The sequence below is a fragment of the Cebidichthys violaceus genome, unplaced genomic scaffold (genome assembly GCF_023349555.1).
Source record: "Cebidichthys violaceus isolate CVI_PGR_0920_01 unplaced genomic scaffold, fCebVio1.0.p SCAF_15, whole genome shotgun sequence".
Classification (NCBI taxonomy): Eukaryota; Metazoa; Chordata; class Actinopteri; order Perciformes; family Stichaeidae; genus Cebidichthys; species Cebidichthys violaceus.
This window is the reverse complement of record NW_027176318.1, coordinates 7,001,304-7,020,634: the sequence shown is the minus strand read 5'-3', so window position 1 is coordinate 7,020,634 and position 19,331 is coordinate 7,001,304. Positions and strand designations below refer to the sequence as shown.

The 19,331-nt window shown below is 40.4% G+C and overlaps 1 protein-coding gene across 1 annotated transcript in view; it reads right to left on the bottom strand.

Moving 5' to 3' along the window:
• The window catches only part of LOC137871775 (trichohyalin), a 116,616-nt gene that overhangs the window by 68,507 nt on the left and 28,778 nt on the right, over positions 1 to 19,331 (bottom strand). The window contains exons 6-8 of the mRNA XM_068709733.1: positions 10,898 to 11,017; positions 6,129 to 6,296; positions 4,141 to 4,320 (exon numbers count right to left, since the gene is read on the bottom strand). Of these exons, the coding sequence (XP_068565834.1) occupies positions 4,141 to 4,320; positions 6,129 to 6,296; positions 10,898 to 11,017 (468 nt within the window). The remainder of the gene's footprint in view (positions 1 to 4,140; positions 4,321 to 6,128; positions 6,297 to 10,897; positions 11,018 to 19,331) is intronic.

Sequence of the window (19,331 nt, the reverse complement as noted above, 5' to 3'; positions counted from 1 at the left end):
GCTAAATCACAAATGAGTCCTTGTGTAAACATGCACAGACTTTTTCAAATAGGTCTTGCCCTGGACAGGAATAATAAAGGTTGTGTTTTGCATTCCATGGACATTAGATACAATAGAACACATTAGCGCTCACAAAAAAAAAATTTTAAATGACCAGGCATACATTTAATGTGACAAATACAAGTCATCTAACTTACCCATAGCAAACACTACACTTACTTCCTGCCAATTTTCAAATCTCGGTTTGATTCATCTTCGAGAGTGTGTGTGTGTCTGTGTCTGTGTGTCTGTGTGTGTGTGTGTGTGTGTGTGTGTGTGTGTGTGTGTGTGTGTGTGTGTGTGTGTGTGTGTGTGTGTGTGTGTCTGTATCCCCAAAGTGAGCGTGTGATAGGCAAAATGGATGTTGATAAACACCGGAGGATGTCGTGTCAAAACAGACAACTTGTCAAAACGACAAGCTAACTAGGTCAATCACAAAGTTTAAGGAGAAACTTTGGAGTGGAGCTTTGGTTTATGCATATCTCTACGTGGATGTCTATTCGCGTGTGATAAGCCTCTGAACGAATCTGCAGGAGGGGACCTCCAATATCGAAGGTATTTTTAAATCAATGAGCTCTTAAGTGTATCTCAGTCTCAATGTGTTCACACATCCGCACGCACACAACACTCAGCGCAGACAGAATCCCTACTGACAGGCAATGACAAGATAAAGAGAGGGAGAAATAAGGGGGGAGAGGACGACAGGAGGGGGAGAAATAATATTTGAACAGTTGGGGGTAGCGGAGGGGGGGCGGGGGACGGGGGGGATGAAAGCGAGAAATGGCAAAGCCAAGAAAAGAAATGAGCAATAAGAGCGATCAAGAGAGAAAGCAGGGAGTGAGGAAAAACCAGTAAGCCATTCTGATGGTTGTAACGCATTGTGAGGACCAATGTTTGTCCAAGTCTAACCTTGAAGGCTCGAACAACCTTCCACAGCACTGCCTACCTTCCACTGTACTGCTCTTTTGTGTCTCCTTTCAATTTTGTTTTCTTCCTCTCTCCATGTCCATTTCAAATAATGTGCAATTTGAAATCTTATATCTAATGCGCTTTATAGAAGATCCATGAGCGCATACTTTTCATAGTGATGTCGCAGTGTGGAAGCTGGAGACACTCTGTACAGGAGTGTTAACAATACAAAAAAAAATGATTGGACATCACATATTGAAATAACATTCACAGATCTCGTTTTCATGCTGCATCTTACAAGCACATAGAATTGAAAATGAGTCACACAGCAAGCTCTCACGCTACAGTAAAATGGAGCGAAAATGCTCAATTCCTTCTCTCTGGCTTTGAATAGCCTCCATGCAGATTTGAGTCATTGATCGGCTCCTATTCAGAATCAAACAATTTAAACACGATTGTGTCATAGAGACCTATCAGATATAAAGGCCGTGAAAGGAGCAATGGGTAAGATCTGGCAAGAATTTTAGTTTTACTCTACTCAACTTTTAAAAATAGACTACGATCATATATGAAACAGTAAGTGTTGACACTGTGTCAAAGACATCTCTGTGTTGTGTTGCAGAGTGAGCTAGGGAAATGAGCATACTAACCACCTAGCATCAGCCCGTCCCGTCTGGTAATATCACTCATACCTCGAGAGGAGATAGTGAGTCACTCTTCTGTACATTCTGCCCTCAGTCCAGAGGACGCAGAAGTAGAGTACAGGGTCCATGTAGTGGCAGAAAGGAGAAAAACACTTTTTCTTCAGTTCTCAACGCCACCAGTACGACACTTCACAGCCCAGTCGCTGACTGAAAACTCGACCCATTGGATCACAAGGTATCTCCCTACATCCTGCAAACTCTCTCCTTTTTCCACGTTGCTCACACTAAATCCATCCTTCCGTCTCGCTCATTCCCTCCTTTTCTCCCTCCTGTGTACATTTATGACCTGAACATTTAAAAGAGGAGCCTCAAGAGAAGGGACTTTTGGTTCTGAGAAGATGAAGCGGATCGTCTCTGACAAAGCCCCTTGTCATGTTAATGGCTTCACTGCTTTCAAGTTCCTCAGTGGGGGAGTTTGGAACACTTTAACCACATGTTAAAACTGCAGCAACATGTGGCCATTTGCAAGAAGATGATGTGTGAGAGATGGAGAGAACTACTAATACAGATGAAAACAAGTAAAAAGGGATACAGATAAATAAAGCATAGGAGATTAAAAAGACATTAAGGAGGATTTTGTGCTTAAAATATTACTTTAACGCAAAAAAAAAACAAACATCTGCTTTTATTTAGTGAATTTTCCAAGTATTTTTTGTTGTTTTCTACACAAAAACAATCAACAGCTGATCTAACTGGACAGTTTTACACCCCGGGACCTAAATCCATATTCCCATCTACTTCCCAGCTGTTTGAGTGAATTAGATCTAAAAAATAAAAAAAATTTAATAAAAAAGGGAGTGGACGACTCATTTTCTACAGAATACGCAAACTGCTTTCCTATTCTTCCGAATAAAAAAAGCGAGAGAGGGAGAGAGTAAAAGAAAGAGAGTGAATCAGCAGAGTACATTACAGATGAAGTAGCGTGTTGACAGTATTTGTTCAGCTGTGCTAATGTTAGGACATTTAACTCTGCAGAGGAAAAGTTCTCTCAGTTTCTATTACAGTATGTTCAAGTGGGAGCAAGCACCCTCACTCTCTTTTACACACATCTACTGCTACCACTGTCCATACAGTAATGGAATGAAGTGTGCATGAGAGAATGCAAAGCTGTAAGTGTTTGTGTGTGTGAGGTTTTGTGTGTGTGTGTGTGTGTGTGTGTGTGTGTGTGTGTGTGTGTGTGTGTGTGTGTGAGAGAGAGAAAGCTTGTAATAGATCAGAGAAAGAACAGTTTGGGTGCATAAAGCAGCACCAGATGTGGAGCAGAAACCTGATCCCTGGACAGAGTGTAATGGTCCATCCGTTGACTTAATCAAATCCAAACATGACAGCCACAACCTCACACACACACATACACATGCAAACAGACATAAAGCACACTGTAGCTAATTGCATACACTCTATATCCACAACAAAACAGACACAACAAATAAAGAATTGATCAATCTTGCATATTTGTTGCACCTGTGAAATCCTAATGCAACAGTTTTATTTCATCCTGCAGGATGACAGCTGAATTCATGTTCACTCCAGCAGAGTAAATAACAAGAGGTCAAAAATATTTTCTCAAATCTTTAATTAAAATGTCTCATTCATCCAAAGCCCATTTAATGTTGTATAGCATGAGCTACAGAGCATGTAGTCTTTTAGATGAGCATTTGATAAACAGGTAGACTGTTTAACCACTTTAACTCTGAAGATACACTGAAATGAGTCAGTGAAGAGACTAGCCAGTAACAACTACTGATCCTTGTGTGTTTTTACAAAGCCATGTCCTTGATATTCCCCAATGGCTTACTGAAAGGTATCTTTCCAACCTAGTTAATGAATACAAACAACTGAGCTCTACAGTATGTGCTTTTGGTATGTCACAAAAAGGGCAGAGCAAAAGCTGTCTAACAAGCAGTATACAATAGGATCCTTTTTTTGAGTCGTCATGCAGTCCGAGCTAAAAAGAAATCCCATTTTAGCAGAACAATCCAAATTGATGTCAAGTCTGTCTTCGTCAAAAGTGTGTGTTTTTAATAAGGCTCTAAATATCAGAACATCCCATTACCCATTATCTAAAACCTTATTATCAGCACCATTGTAGAAATAGACAATGCCTGTCACAGTGAATATTACATTTGAAAATTGAATATTTAAATGAATCCCTCACCTATACAACCCTTCTTATCAGCCCCATTGTGGGAAAAGACAATGCATTACATTAAAGTGAATATCATATTTCATGTCCATCCAGTAGAAATTGCATATTTTTAGTTTAACCATTTCATTAACATTTTCCGCTTTGTGTAGAAAATGCTTCCTGACCTTTTGAGCAAACGAACTTGCTAACCATGTATCAGTGATGACAACACAAGGCCAACAACAGGGAAGTCAAATCCACTCGTCTCAGTTTAGTTGTCACAATAGGACGGACAAGCAAAGTTTCGCAAGAATTTATAACTTAATTATTGGAATTAAGACCTTGAGGAAAGAAACCAATTACCTTCTTTTCAGTGGCGTGACGCACGTGTATTAGCTCCTGCTGCAGATGCTCCATCTCTTTATTGGCATGGTGCAGCTGATCTTGGATCTGCCGTCTCTGCTGTCTTTCCGTGTCCAGGCTGGTTTTGGTCTGATCCAGGGTTTTACGGATGTCATTCAACAGGCACTCACTGGTTTGTAACTGAGGGGAGAGAGATGAAGAATAAGCAGAGTATGTCTGATCCAAAGACTAAAAGAGAGGGACAGTCACAAGCAGGCGGGCAGCTGTAGACAGAGCTGAGGAGGAGAAGCACACAAGGAGAAGAATGGGTGAACCGTTACAACAAGATACAAGCAGGAGGAGAAGGAGATGTGAAAGTACAATTTAGGGACGTTTGCCTCCACTCTGTCTCCATAGCAGTGAAAAGGAACAACATTGAGGCTTTGTGCCAAGTTGGGGAACGCTACAGTTACTGCTTTGACTCAGGACCAATAAAACTGCTTGACTACACATCATAAAGACGTAGGACACTAACTGTTGACTGGTGGTTCTTAAACCTTATCGACAAGGCTCGCTGGGAGAAGTGGTGATTTTTCTATATGCTCCACATCAGACAAGAGAGAGAATATGCTATTATTAACATGGGTTATTATTAACACACCGCGTGTCTTGAATGCCACTGCACTATTCTATGTGCTCTGATATAATGCTGCCAATCTCACTTGCACACACCCCTGGAATGGCTGACAGAAACCTGTTTCAAATGGGCGCTGGTGTAAGCTGTTCAAAATGTCTGATGTGTCACTAATAATACTTAGGCTGTAAAAGTATAAATAGTTGTGTTATGTCTATTAGCACAGAGCATCTTGCGTCACTATACTGCATGTGAGCTCCTGTTTAGTTGTGTCCATCAGATTTTTAGTCAATTGTGAACGGTGTAACTCCTTGCATTGACAAATTATTTTGGACTCCAATACAAACAAACATTAGATCAGTAAAAGAAGAGGAAAAACAGACTCAAAGCTGTGACCCAGAGTATGCAAAGTGAGCCCCAGCACTCAAAGACATGTGTAAATTCAAACTGCTGCTACCTCCAGAATACACTAATGATGTCAGTAAGGTAAAAGGAGAAATTAAGTTAGTGTTTGAAAAGTAAAGGGCATGAAGTCGGAATCTAAGAACGTCTTTCAAGTGTTCCCTAAGTCAAGTAACTAACGTTGTTTTATGTTGAATATACTTTGTTTAGTTGGCTGCCGGGCACCGGCGCCACTAAAACACTAGTAACAGATGAATGACTTGGTTTGGTCAAGGACACAGTTAATGGGTTATTTTAAGCCTAAAACACATCACTGCCACACTCCACACTGATATACCTAGAGGGGCAAGGGGGGGAGGACAAGAAGTAGAGAGAGAGAAATACAGAGACAGAGAGAGGGAGAGAATTATAAGAAAGAAAGGAAAAGGACAACGAGAGAAACCTAAAGGCCATTCCATTCATCATGCGTATGACTCTTTAATGTTCCCATACATTACCATTGGTTCTCATTGGGGCGAGGGCGAGACCGGACAAGAGATGGGAGAGAGAAAGAAAGCAATCAAGAAAGAATGATCTAAAGAAAAATAATGAACGGACAAAAGAAAGAAACAAAAAACATTTAACCCCTCCCCCACTCTTCCTCCATCTCTTGGTTAAGTGATATTCACACGAACATGGTTCTTTATTGTACAACGAGCCAACCCTCTGCGGAGCTAAGATGGTGGCGATGAGTTATTAAATATGGAGAGAGGGCGAGAGAGGGAAGGTGGAGGAGGAGGGGAAGAAGGACGGATGATTAACTGTGAAGGAAGTAAAAAATGAGGAGAATTCCCCAATGCACCTGACTGGATTTGATTTAGAGAAGGTTGCCCAATTCTGTTCCTTATTCAAGAGAAGCTCCCCCCCTCCTGTGTGTCTGAGAGAGAGAGAGAGAGAGAGAGAGAGAGAGAGAGAGTGAGTGTGTGTTACCTACTTTGCTCTGCAGTGAAGCCTGGCTTTCTTTGAGCTGTGCGTTGTCTTGGACCAGCTGTTGCTTGTGTTTCTCCTTCATAGCCAAGGTTCCCTTCAGAGAGTCCTGTGTGGCTCGCAAACTAACCACATCCTGGTCCAGGTGTCTCACATGCTCGTCTCTCTCGTTCATCTAACACACACACACACACACGGACAGACAAAAGAAAAGTCGGTACTGTACTTAAACATATACACCACAACTACAGATTGTAGATATGACATGCCTCGTAACAATGCAGACACCAAAAATGCAAACAAAAGAAGTATACTTGGCGGCAATCTTTCACCTTCATATTAGTTTCAGAGTAAAGCTTATAATTAATAAGGTGGCAAAATGTCAACATTTGGTTTCACATGCTACTATAAATATCCGATTACAATGGTTGGACTACAGTTTGAGCATCATTATTCTCAACATCAACTCCAAACATTGAAATTGTAACTCATCACCTACAGCATCATTATTTTTTTCGTTATCATCGGGTATAGGAGACTAAGGAAGCAGACAGTGGTTGAACTCCTCACCCCGTGCGTGGTTGTCAGTGTGTGTGGGCCTGTGGTTCAGAACCCCAAGTCAAATCAAAGCCCCTATTCATTAGCACTGTGTTGAAAGAGCCCTGTGTTAGATTAGTAAGGAGGCTTCATAGGCAGTCGACACACATGCAAACATATACACACACATACAATGTTGTTAGGATCATTTAAGATGACGACACACAATAGAATCACACACACACACACACACACACACACACACACACACACACACACACACACACACACACACACACACACACACACACACACACACACACACACACACACACACAGTGGGTTCTACTGTACAGTGCAGTATCCTTCTTTATAGTAGAGGAACAAATACCCCAAAAAGACTTACCCCTACCCAGCAAAGCACAACCATAGTTTAGAACTTCTGATCTCTCGTTGCCTCCTCTAGCAGCAGACTGTGGTTCTGAACTTGTGTCTCGGCACAGACACAGCCCAGCTCTGCCTCCTCTCCAGACGATGCAGTATATATACATCATCCAACCTGTTGTAACGGCGAGCTTCAGCTGGTCTTTCATGCCGTTAACTCATCTACAGCGTGGCTAATGGATGGTAACAATTATAAGCAATGGGGCAGCCAGTATTGCGACACTGAATAAAAATGACGCTTTTATCTGGATATTTCCCAAATTGTAGTATGACCATTGGGAAATAAAATAAGTTCCACAAAACTGAGACAATAAGGTGTGAATTTCAGTGCTTCAGCCAAGTCCAGCACATTACACAAGTGGGTGAAAGTTTGCGCTCTTTATTTTAAGAGGGATGTCAGATGAAAAATGATTATGAAGCCAAAGAACACATTTTCTACGCATTTTAAACATTAAATGTTAAAACATCGATGTTAAACCAAGTTAAAGCAATGATTGATATCATTGAGTTTTTAACAACTCAGGGTTATGTATTTCAAGAAAAAGCTTAAGTCTATGGTAGCAGAGTCTAAGGTACTGCCAGTACTGGGCTTAGTGAAAGGAAACGAAGCAGGGCAACTGTGGCAGGACTAAATGATCAACCTGTATGCATCTTCTTTACTCTTTATGATTAAATTATGAATTTCTTTTATCCATTCAATTTCTATGTAATTAAGTCTGTAACATTAAACATGTTAAACCAAGTTAAAGCAATGATTGATATCATTGAGTTTTTAACATAACTCGGGGTTATGTATTTCAAGAAAAAGCTTAAGTCTATGGTAGCAGAGTCTAAGGTACTGCCAGTACTGGGCTTAGTGAAAGGAAACGAAGCAGGGCAACTGTGGCAGGACTAAATGATCAACCTGTATGCATCTTCTTTACTCTTTATGACTAAATTATGAATTTCTTTTATCCATTCAATTTCTATGTAATTAAGTCTGTAACATTAAACATGAGAAGTATTTTTTTTAGGTTTATGTAGCAATACACTGTGTGCTTTTTTTTGCCGGGCAGTTATTTCTGTTCAGAATGAAAGTGTAACAGAATTGACCCATATAGACAGAAAAGTTGTTGTTTTTTTTGTCGGAAATACTCAGGAAAAGAGCAACAAATCATGTTTGTCTCTTGTTGAATGTATAAGGTAAACTGTACAATTAGTTACTTCATCACTACAGTATAATTTGAGGCCCTGTTTCACATTTGAGGACATTCTAAGAAATAGAAATAGAAGAAATGTATTACAGTTGTCATATACATATACACATATACGAAATGTAGCTTCTGTATTGAACCCATCGCTAGCTTATTGGGGATATTGAGCAATAAAGTATTAAAATCGCAGATGTAAAAAAGAAAATAATTGTTCATATCTAAATGAAGTTGTCAATTCAGGAGTGGTAAATCAACTAGGTTAGTATTTTTGTTATATTTGTGAAGATGTGTGCGAATTAATATGGATTGTAAAGTAATAAATATAATAAATACCGGTACTGATTATTCAGTGTCATCTTAGTTAGAGTTGTGTATTTGTCTTGTCTGAGTAGAGGAAAGTTATGATTTAATGGCTGATGCAGCAGTGTGTGAATATTGTAACGATGCCCGTCTGGATTGTCTCATGGCAAAGCACCTACAGGACAACCAGTAGGACAATGTTATCATATAATCAGTTGTTTGCTATTGTAATGTGGCATGTTCAGATAATAAAAGTCACAGAAATCTTAGAAACAAATGTAAGCAGTTCTGAAACGTATCCAAATAGGGTATCAAAAATGAATTCATATTTTGTGTTGCTCATCATTGATTCTAAATTGTTATGAACTTAGTTTTCTACTCAAACATTCATACAGTATATTGGATTTTGTTCACAGTCCCATCCACTGAATGGTCACTGCTATTTATGAGGCTGCTTGTTAAAGATCACAATGTCTGTGAAAAATCCTTCCGTAGCCCAAGGTCTTTACGCCGCTGACTTTCAGAACTCTGTAATATTGTTACATAATGAATACATTACAGTGACTTTTCTCATCTCCAAATCTGCCACCATCAGAGATGATTAAAAGTTCCCATGTGGTCTGTGTAAAGTCTTAATTCTCCAGTGGGGGAGTATAGGACCTTGGCTGGAAGTCCTGAAGAAAGTATATCAGATTTGTGATTTTATTTCAAATTAGTGCTTAAGCCTTGGACTTTCATATTAGTAGTCCCTATTGAGAGAGAAGCCTCAATCTGATCAAGTCTCATTACTTTAGCAATTAAGGTTTCACCCCTGGGGTCCTCCTTTCAGCTCCAGTCCCCCCTGCCTCCTCCTCCCGTCTCCTTTCCTTTATTCTCTGCTCCTAGCCATCATATGTTTTTGCCACCAAGGCGGAGGAGAGGAGAACGGGAGAACGGCTTGCGTAAATCCTTGATTGGCCAAAGTCTATCCTCCATCTAGGATTACGAATAGAAATAGAACATTTGAGGACAAAGGAAGGAGGGGTGAGATGGAAAGAGACAGAAAGAAAAAAAAAAAAGAGAGAGATTGAGTGTGAAAGGGAGAGATGTGAGTTGCAGAGTTATGGGCACAGAAAGGGAGAGGGTGGCTAATATAATTGAATTAAAAAGATGGAGCGGGGCCATTTCTAAGCAGGTGGGAGGGTGGAGTGAGAAAGAGCAGGCGAGATATTAACTTCTAATAAAAGACAGATTAGAGAGTGGCTAGGAGGACTGCTCTGTCTTTACCTGTGGGAGTGACAGCCCCCACATAACCTTTCACTGCAATATGCACACCGATATTGGCCACCATATTCTGAGCATACCACACACAGATGGACACACATTCTGTATGCACAAGCATCCATACCGGTGTCTAAGAATCACACATACAGTATATATACAGACATATATGGAGAAATATATGACATTTAAGGAGACGCACACACACACACACACACACTCAGTCATGAGCGCAGTGTGACAGCAATGCATATCAGCTCTCAATGATCCAACAGGCGGCAGCCATCAGATAATGAAGACGCAGCTCTTTGGGAACCGGCTGCTATTCAGACAATTAATTAACTAATTGATCTAATGAGCTCGTTAAAGCCGTGCTTTTTTGGCAGCCGCTGTGAATATATTAACTGGACTAATTCAATTAAACAGGTGCAGATTTCACAGCTGCCTCTCTCACGGGCGCACGCACAAATCCTACAGGTGTTGTGTACATGTTCGCTCCATTTGACTCCGACGTCTTTCTCAGCGAAACCTTGGCATCCGATCAAAGGCATAATGATATGCAGATCAAGTGGTGTGTACTTGTGTGTCTGCGTGTGTATTCCGCTCGTACCTCAATGGGCCTGGTGTGCCTTTGTACTAAAAGTACAGCTCGATAAGCTCGAGCAGCATTGCTAATCTGTATAATTGAAATATAACAGAGGGGGCTCGAAACAGATTGAAGCACTATGAATGCACTTAAATTAGCTTACAGAATCCTAGGGGTCAACCAATGAGGTTATCCAAAGCTTCACGATGCCACACAATTCTTCATTTGCTCCAAAGCGTTTCAATATTCTATATTAACGTGTGTGCTTGTGTGTTTCACACTAAATAGGCAGTCTACATTCACAGCATATCGTTACTGGGTAAGGAATAGCAATAACGTTTTTGCCAGTCTAACGATCAGACACATGCGTTACACGATTTGTAACATCTAAAGTCATGTCTTAAAATTGTACCCAAACACCAAAGCGTGTGTGTTTGTGTACACATGCAATCTTACCTCTTGTCTCACTCCATTCAGCTCTTCAGTTAGTTGGTTAATCCTCGCCTCTTTCTCTCCCAGCCGTCTCTCATATAAGGCACTGAGCTCGCCCCTTAAACACACCATTTTGGCCTTGGCCTGGAACACAGTCAGGGGTTCATATTCATTCGCTGTCATAAGCCGCATAACAAAGGTGTGGCGTGCACATTGTCTTCACTCAGAGATCCTCCATTGGGAAAATTGACAGCAAATCAGTAATGAGCGTCATTGCACGGAATTATTCACATTAGAAGACAACATTGCAATAAAATGGCAAAACAATTACAAACACACCTCACTGAGATTATGATTTGATTATCTCACTCTGCACACACACACACACACACACACACACACACACACACACACACAATAGATATTGCCTATACACATATGGATGCACAGATTATGTATATCACACACAAACATATCAGAGTGGGACTTTTGATGACACAGAGCTTCTCTGAAAGTGTTGGGCTCTTAAGTCTGATGTGTGACGTGTGTGACGTGTGTGTGTGTGTGTGTGTGTGTGTGTGTGTGTGTGTGTGTGTGTGTGTGTGTGTGTGTGTGTGCGCGTTTGGAAATGTATATGCATGACCATTTGGTGGGTGTGGTTTGTTATGGCAGCAGCTACATCAGAAGATCCCTCATAGGCCGACTAAAGCGCTGAGGTCGGTGGTTAGCAAAACTCCCATGGAGATGATACCACTGATTAATTTCCCTTCGTCTTACTCTCCTCCACACCCTCCCCCATGCATATAGGTCCGCCTTCTTTCCCTTCCCCCAGCCCCCTCAGCCACTGCTGAATATTAAATCACACCGTTTTTTTAATTTGCAGATAACTACGGTTCATTTTTCTCCAAGTGTCATATAACCATGACATGGTGTAGCAGCCTATATATTAGGGATGGCTGATGTGAGTTATTGTTATCTTTTTTTTCCATTTACTGCATGGTGTGCCCTGTACACTATGTATGGCTAAATCATTACCTGCACATGTGGTACAAATATTGAATAACACCATTAGTGGGTTGCAGTGAAATTTCCTAACTTGAAGTTAGACATGCACAAGTTGCCGTCTTAAAAGAGCCAAACACCACCAAAAGTCTCTGTTTCACCAAAACACAAATATTGCTTGGAGTGTTTTGTGTAGTGTTTGTTTCCTGCTAGTTAATAATGAGATCTGTGTTTGAGAACGTTTGTGTGCACACGACACGTTGGCCAGGGAGAAGTAGAAGAGAGGTGGATGTATACTGCTGTAGTGTGTTTTAGAGTGATTTTGATTTTTGTGAGGGAAGAGGGAACTGAAACACACAGAAGAAATATACAATATACAAGCAATCCTGCAGTTTGTCCTATGATACTATATATACTCTCTCTCTATATATATATATATATACACAGACTCAGCCATTAACCTGTGCACGCATGTGGACACAAGCAGAAGCAGACAGACACACACCAAGGGTGACATCATTCAATGTCCCAGCTGCAGATGAAATCTCATTTTCGACAACAATCTGAGTAGCCCTACCCCCTCCTACTTATTCCGGGTCTTCACTAAATCACACCTTTTTTCTATACCAATCTGCACACCTGCCTTTACTTCATTCTTATCTATCACACATGCAGACCAGAAAACATCACTCACACACACACACACACACACACACACAACCTGCGTGTGCTCATTTGTGTTTTTGTCAAGTGTGATCAAATATTTATTTACCCCGATATTTGCACACAAGTTAACACTTTGCAATCACTAGGCCTTGTTCTTTACCCCGACAACAACAGCTGCTCGCAGGTTTTAGCTTTTCTCTTGCATTGTTGTGCTTTCCTATCATCATATTACTCCACATCACCTGCTTGCATAGCCTGGAACCTCGCCCAGGAAACTGGGGAAGTGGGAAGTGATTTGGAAAAATGAGGGCAATAAAAAAAAACACAGGGATGAATGGAGAGATGTGATATAGGGTAATATGCTAACCCAATCATCAGGCTGCTGTTTGCCGACAGTATAATCAACATATCGGCCTAATGTCATTACAGCTATATGAGGAATAATATTGCGTGAAATGATATTGCGTGGCGCGTGCACACCAGTGTGCTGCACACATGGACGAGCTCACATGTGCAGATGTATGTATCACCTACCACTTCCCTGGCACAGACAGGCCTGCAGACACACACACACACACACACACACACACACACACACACACACACACACACACACACAGTGACAAAAAGATGCAAAATTATCCATGCATGTGCATGCTGCAAAACGTTGTGCGTGACTTATTCCTGTGTAAAGAATTTCTGTTTTGTTTCCTTATAATGTCAAACAAAGAAAGAAAAAAAGAAACTGCAATTGAGATGAGAAGACTCCACTTTTGATTTATTACAAATATTGTATTGATTACTTTATGATTGATATTGATTCAATAAAAAAGTGTCATTATTTTACCTCACTGACAATTAAGATAAAATAAGATTTTAAGAAGGGAATTTTATTTTATTTTAAAGGGTCATCAGTTAAAAATCAATATTGTTTCCCTTTACGCGTACGCACACACACGGACATTTGCATTTTCACACTCACACACACACACACACACACACACAGACTGCCCACTGGCTCTGACACAAGAGGATAATAGTTAGTGTGTGGCTTCCATATCCTGAATGCATGAGGCCGCTGATGGCCTCTATTGATGGACACTGGCGTGAAGCCATCACTCAAGTTATGGAGCTTTAATTGGAGACAGCATAAAACGATAAACCAAGAAACATGCATGGCTGAACAGCCCAATGTAAACCATTAATCATAGCGCAGGCAAAGACAAGTGGCCGCCACATACACACACGCAGACATACTCACGCGCGCAAAAAGGGTGCACACAGCTGCAGAAGCAAAAACAAGCTGCCCTTGCACCACACACATTGCATTTGTGTGTGTGCATTTGTGTGTGCGTGTGTGCGTGTGCGCACACACACACACACACACACACACACACACACACACACACACACACACACACACACACAGAGCGTGGCAGAGACAAGTGTCCCAGTCACATATTCTCATGATAGATGACCCATTTAACTTTGATTTCTGAGAGAAATGAGCTCACCAGCGATACAGGGTTACCACACATGCATACTTACTCATTCATAATACACACATAGATACTATACATGGGCCACATACTGTATATGAACTCACAGTGTACATTTAGTTTATATGTAAATAACAGCTTGCATCATTTTGTAGACGCATGTATTCATGCCCTCTCTCCCGTTCTCTCTCACACGCACAGCCGCACACACACGGTGCCTACTGATTTGCATGAGAAGGGTTATAATATGGGGATGATTTGTGATGCAAGCAATCAGAAGTGAAGTAATTCATCAGTGGCAGTGTCTAACACACATCTCTAGTGGTCATAAATACAAACCTACACACACGCACGCATACACCTGCTTGTAAAATGTGCACATTCCCACAGAGGAGAGCATAAATCAGCTAAAAGTTGGCATGAAGGCAAGACCGTTAATAACATGAAACCACACAAATGTGCTCTCACACACATCAAACCCTCCACAAATACTTGGAATAAAATAATCTGACAGACACAAGATATGTAAAGGGCAGTTGTGTTGTCAAGGAGTTTGTTCTAAAAATGTTTGTTATGCACTTATAACATGTCTTTTTTCTAGTATGTCTTATACATGTTTTTATATTAATAAATCTGGCTTGTCCTCTTTGTTACATTACTTGTCAACTATATATTATGAATGCTGACTTTCAAATATGAAATTCAACAGAACTATCTTGTCTAGCACTAAAGCAGGGTTGGAAAAAATATGAAATAAGAGATCAAATAAAAGGCTTCCCATATGGCCTGAAAATGATTAAGAGACAAGACCGTATTACCTGTAAATTATGTCTGTGAAGACATGTAAGTAAAGTGTTCAATAAAAGCAGGGAAATACAGAACTAGGGATAGAGATCTGGGGCCGTTATTCAACAGCATTCTGAGAATACTCTTAGACAGCTCTTAACTTAGCTTTACAATGTCTAACTTCTTTCTAACTGTGAGCAAAAAGGATAGAAACCTTATCGAGAAGGGGTGGTTGACCCCGTCGCTAGCTATGACGCATTATTTTAAAGAGGTGTGATTGGTTGATCTAAAAAAGGAAAGAAAAATACATTCTTAATGATAATGGGCATAAAAACGATAAAAATCATAGAATTTAGTCTCTATGCAGACATGGTGCAGACATTATGAATACTATTATATGTAATGAGCATCTCGACTTTAAAAGTAGCCTACAAAATGTTTCAAAACACAGGCTTACTTGCGCAGTAGTCTATTCACATACATATATATATATATATATATATATATATATATATACATACATATATACATATATATATATATATATATATATATATATATATATATATATATATATATATATACATATATATATACATATATATATATATATATATATATATATATATATATATATATTTAATTTTTAGCTGGTAATTTTAGTACTTAATCTATTTGATATTGAAAGAGGGAAAATGTCTCGGCTTTCTGGATCAGTTCCTGTGATTGCTGGCCTGTCTATAGCGTGTACAGTTATAAACCAGACAACACTGTTGCATTTTGTTGAGATCTCATTCATTTCTGGTGTTGTAGCGTCATTGTGTTGGCTGGGAGATGTGAGACAGACCACACACATTATCCCTGCACAATGTAGTCTTTGGTGTTAAAAAAACCTCTTAAAAGGTCTCATTCCTACTCCTAACATTTCTTTTTCACCTTAGGACTTCTCTCAAGGGCCAAGATGCTTTGTGAATAACGTTTATCATTACCAGGATATTTTCTGAACTGTAAGGGGGAATACTTCAAAAGAAATTTCTTAGAATCAGTCACTAGTAGAAAGTGTTTGTAATAGGAAGCTTTAAGAATATGGCTCCTGTTTATTAGCAATTGGAGTAGATATACATTTACTTGATTTAGAGAGGAGAGGCTGATGTGAGGAATTTCTTGAAAAGATGAAATATCCCATGAAAAGAGAAGTGACTGCTGCTTTGACTGGAGAGGGTTATTTGTCCAGTGGGCAGCAAAGAGAAGAGCAGAGAAAACTCAAGGTCTCAGTGTCAAGGGGTTAAACAACTCAGTGGGCTGACATGGAACCAGAGCCAAAGAAAACAGAAATCACAAGCAGCTATCTGGTGACCCTGAGAGTCAAAGCACAACACTGACGACATTTCAGAAAAGACAACAAAACACCACAATAATTCATTAAACAGGACATTTCACAAAGAACACAATGACAACAGAAAAAGAATGTAAGGTAGGACTCAAACCAGAAAAAGTAGGCATGTACTAGACGATGATTCCTTGTTCCTGGTTGGATGCACGGTGAGGAGACGGTCTTCCTCTTTCAGATGTCCGGCAAACTGGAAGCCTTGCAGCACATTGCTGCCTGTCAAAGGTTGGGATGATAAGATACAGTAAAAGTTTATTTTTATCCAGAGGGAAATTGCTGTGCAGCAGTTACAAAACAAAGTGGGCAGAATGCAAAAACATAGAGTGCAAATATAAATGTATCATATCGCAGTTCAGAGTCTACAACAGACGTACGTTGTTGCTTTCCCCCACAGGTTTTGAGGCCCTTACTGTGCAGTGAGTGTGAGTGTAGATATTGCCAATAGTATAGCCTTTTATTTATTTAAAAGGTTATATATGCTACTACTATTTTACTAATTTACACCGAGGATCCCAGTGTAGGCCGACTGCTCTCCGGTTAACTCATCATACATGTTGGAAGATGATGAGCTCGAGGTGCTGCCACCGAATATGCAAATAATGTTACCTCCCATTTTTCAACAACCATTTTTTGCCGTTATCTACTTTCAATTGTTGTACACTTTGAACTGCAATACAATGCGTTTGTTTTTGCGCACTTCGTATTTGCAGTTTTCCCACTTTGTATTGTAACTGATGCGCAGCAATTTCCCTCTGGATAAATACACTTTTATCGTATCTTATCATCCCAACCTGTAAGATGCAGCAATGTGCCGCAATGCATCCAGTCTGCCGGAAATCCAAAAGAAGTAGCAGTACTTCTGTTTGTTGTAGACTGAAAGACAGTTCACCCAATCAGGGTCGGGGAATAATTGTCCAATATATACACCTACCTTTTCCGATTTGAGTCTCACTGTAATGTTGTTGTGTTATTTTCTTTAGCTGTTGTGCTTTGTGAAATGTTGTGTTTGATCCTCAGGGCCACCATACATTTCTGCTGTTTTCTGTCTGTATTGTTTGCTTATGTTTTTGTTGTACATAAGTGTCATTGCTGCCAAATTCAAAAGCATTTCTGTTCCAGCTTTAGTCCCACGAACAATTCATTTTTGCAAACTGATAATGTTGTAACCCAGTGTTTTTCTCATTTGGTCTTTGTTTGCAAATGTTAACACCCCAAAACCAACTATCCCTACCAAAGCCACTGTCCGTTGACATATGACACAGTGTTGATATTTAGACAGATGGGCGGTGCATTAGAAGGATAAAACCCTTCAAAATACACACAAACATGTACAACACAAGCGCACACACGTTCCATACAGCGGCTGCCGCCCCTCAGCGCTCCTCTGTCCTCACATGCTTGGTTTCCCCATCTAATTGCTGCCATTCGTCAGTGTGTGTGTGTGTGTGTGTGTGTGTGTGTGTGTGTGTGTGTGTGTGTGTGTGTGTGTGTGGGGGATGCCAAGTGCTCCTGTACTTTGTGTTTTTGTGCTTCTTTGGTGATTCTGTCACTGCGCATTTACAAACAACTGTGGTAAAATGAGAGAAAGTAAAAGATAATCAGACAGACAGGTAAGAATGGGAAGGAAGACAGAAAGGCAGAAACACACACAAACACACGCACACGCACACGCACGCACACGCACACGCACACGCACACACACACACACACACACACACACACACACACACACAAAGCTGTCACTGTGCCATAGGGCATACTAAACCTGTCAGCATTTAAACCTGCTGGCTTGTACTCTGGATTGCCAAGTAGAATTAGTCTCACATAGTATACCAGCGTCTTTATCAAAAACAACAAACACTTACTTGAGATAAATTCAATATTTTAAACACAATCTGAATTTTTTTCTGATGTGTATTTGTTATTGTTATTTAGCAACTCTTACCACAGTGTAGACTCTAGGAATGCGAGAGCATGCGCGCTAAAAAGCAGTTTAATATCAAGGAAAGTGAGCAGCGAGGACTTCAAAAAAACAAAAGAAGAACATCCACATCCTTAATCATTGCTACAAAACCTTCCAAATAATTCTTCAGCATGGAGCAAATCAAAACTCTGAGTTTATAAAACAAGTTAATTACAACTTGACTTCTATACATCTCATACTGACATGTAAACAAATGAGACTGATTGCACTCTTTTGGGCAATCATGAAAGTATTACTGTGCTGATGAACAAACCTGTTCATGTTCTGTGTGGCCGGTGTGTGTGTGTGTGTGTGTGTGTGTGTGTGTGTGTGTGTGTGTGTGTGTGTGTGTGTGTGTGTGTGTGTGTGATATGACAGTATGTTTGTGTGTGTTTAATAAGAAGGTCTGCGTTATTACATTTTTTTTTTCTTTCACATGTGCGCGCGTGTGTCTAGGTGTGTGTGTGTCTAGGTGTGTGTGTGTGTGTGTGTGTGTGTGTGTGTGTGTGTGTGTGTGTGTGTGTGTGTGTTCAACATGATAATTTGTCAGTTTATGTTGTGAGGGGCTAAACAGATAAGCAATCCACAGCTCAATCCTTCATCCTGCTCTGATTATAAATCAGCTGGAGCTCTCAGAAGCAATCAGCAAGAGCAATCTGCAGCCAGCACAGACACCTTATCAATCAGAGGGGACCATCACACTGTCACACTCGCAGACATAAACTAAAGAAATACACACTCCCCTATTCCTACCGTCCCACATGCACACCATCGTAGACACAAAGACAGGTATGCCGCAAATGTAATTCTACATCCCCGCCCTGCAGCCTCTTACCGCCTTTTAAAACTTCCTTCTCTTTGCTCTTCTTTTTTTTTTGTCTTGTGAAACGGGATCACAGAGTCGCAACAAGAGTTTCATTCAGCTAGCTGCCTGGCGGCCACGGAACTGTGCTTGGCGAGACACATCACTCCTAATTACAGTCTGATATTAATAACAGAGAAAAATATTAATCTTGGAGGTAAACACTAAGCCGCTTAAAGGAAAATTGCAAATAAATCAGATTATCTTATAGGAATATCCTCCGAATGGGCCGAGGGGGTAATGAGAAACCTGGGCCCAACCCCTCTCCCTCTCTTCATCTCTTTCTCTCT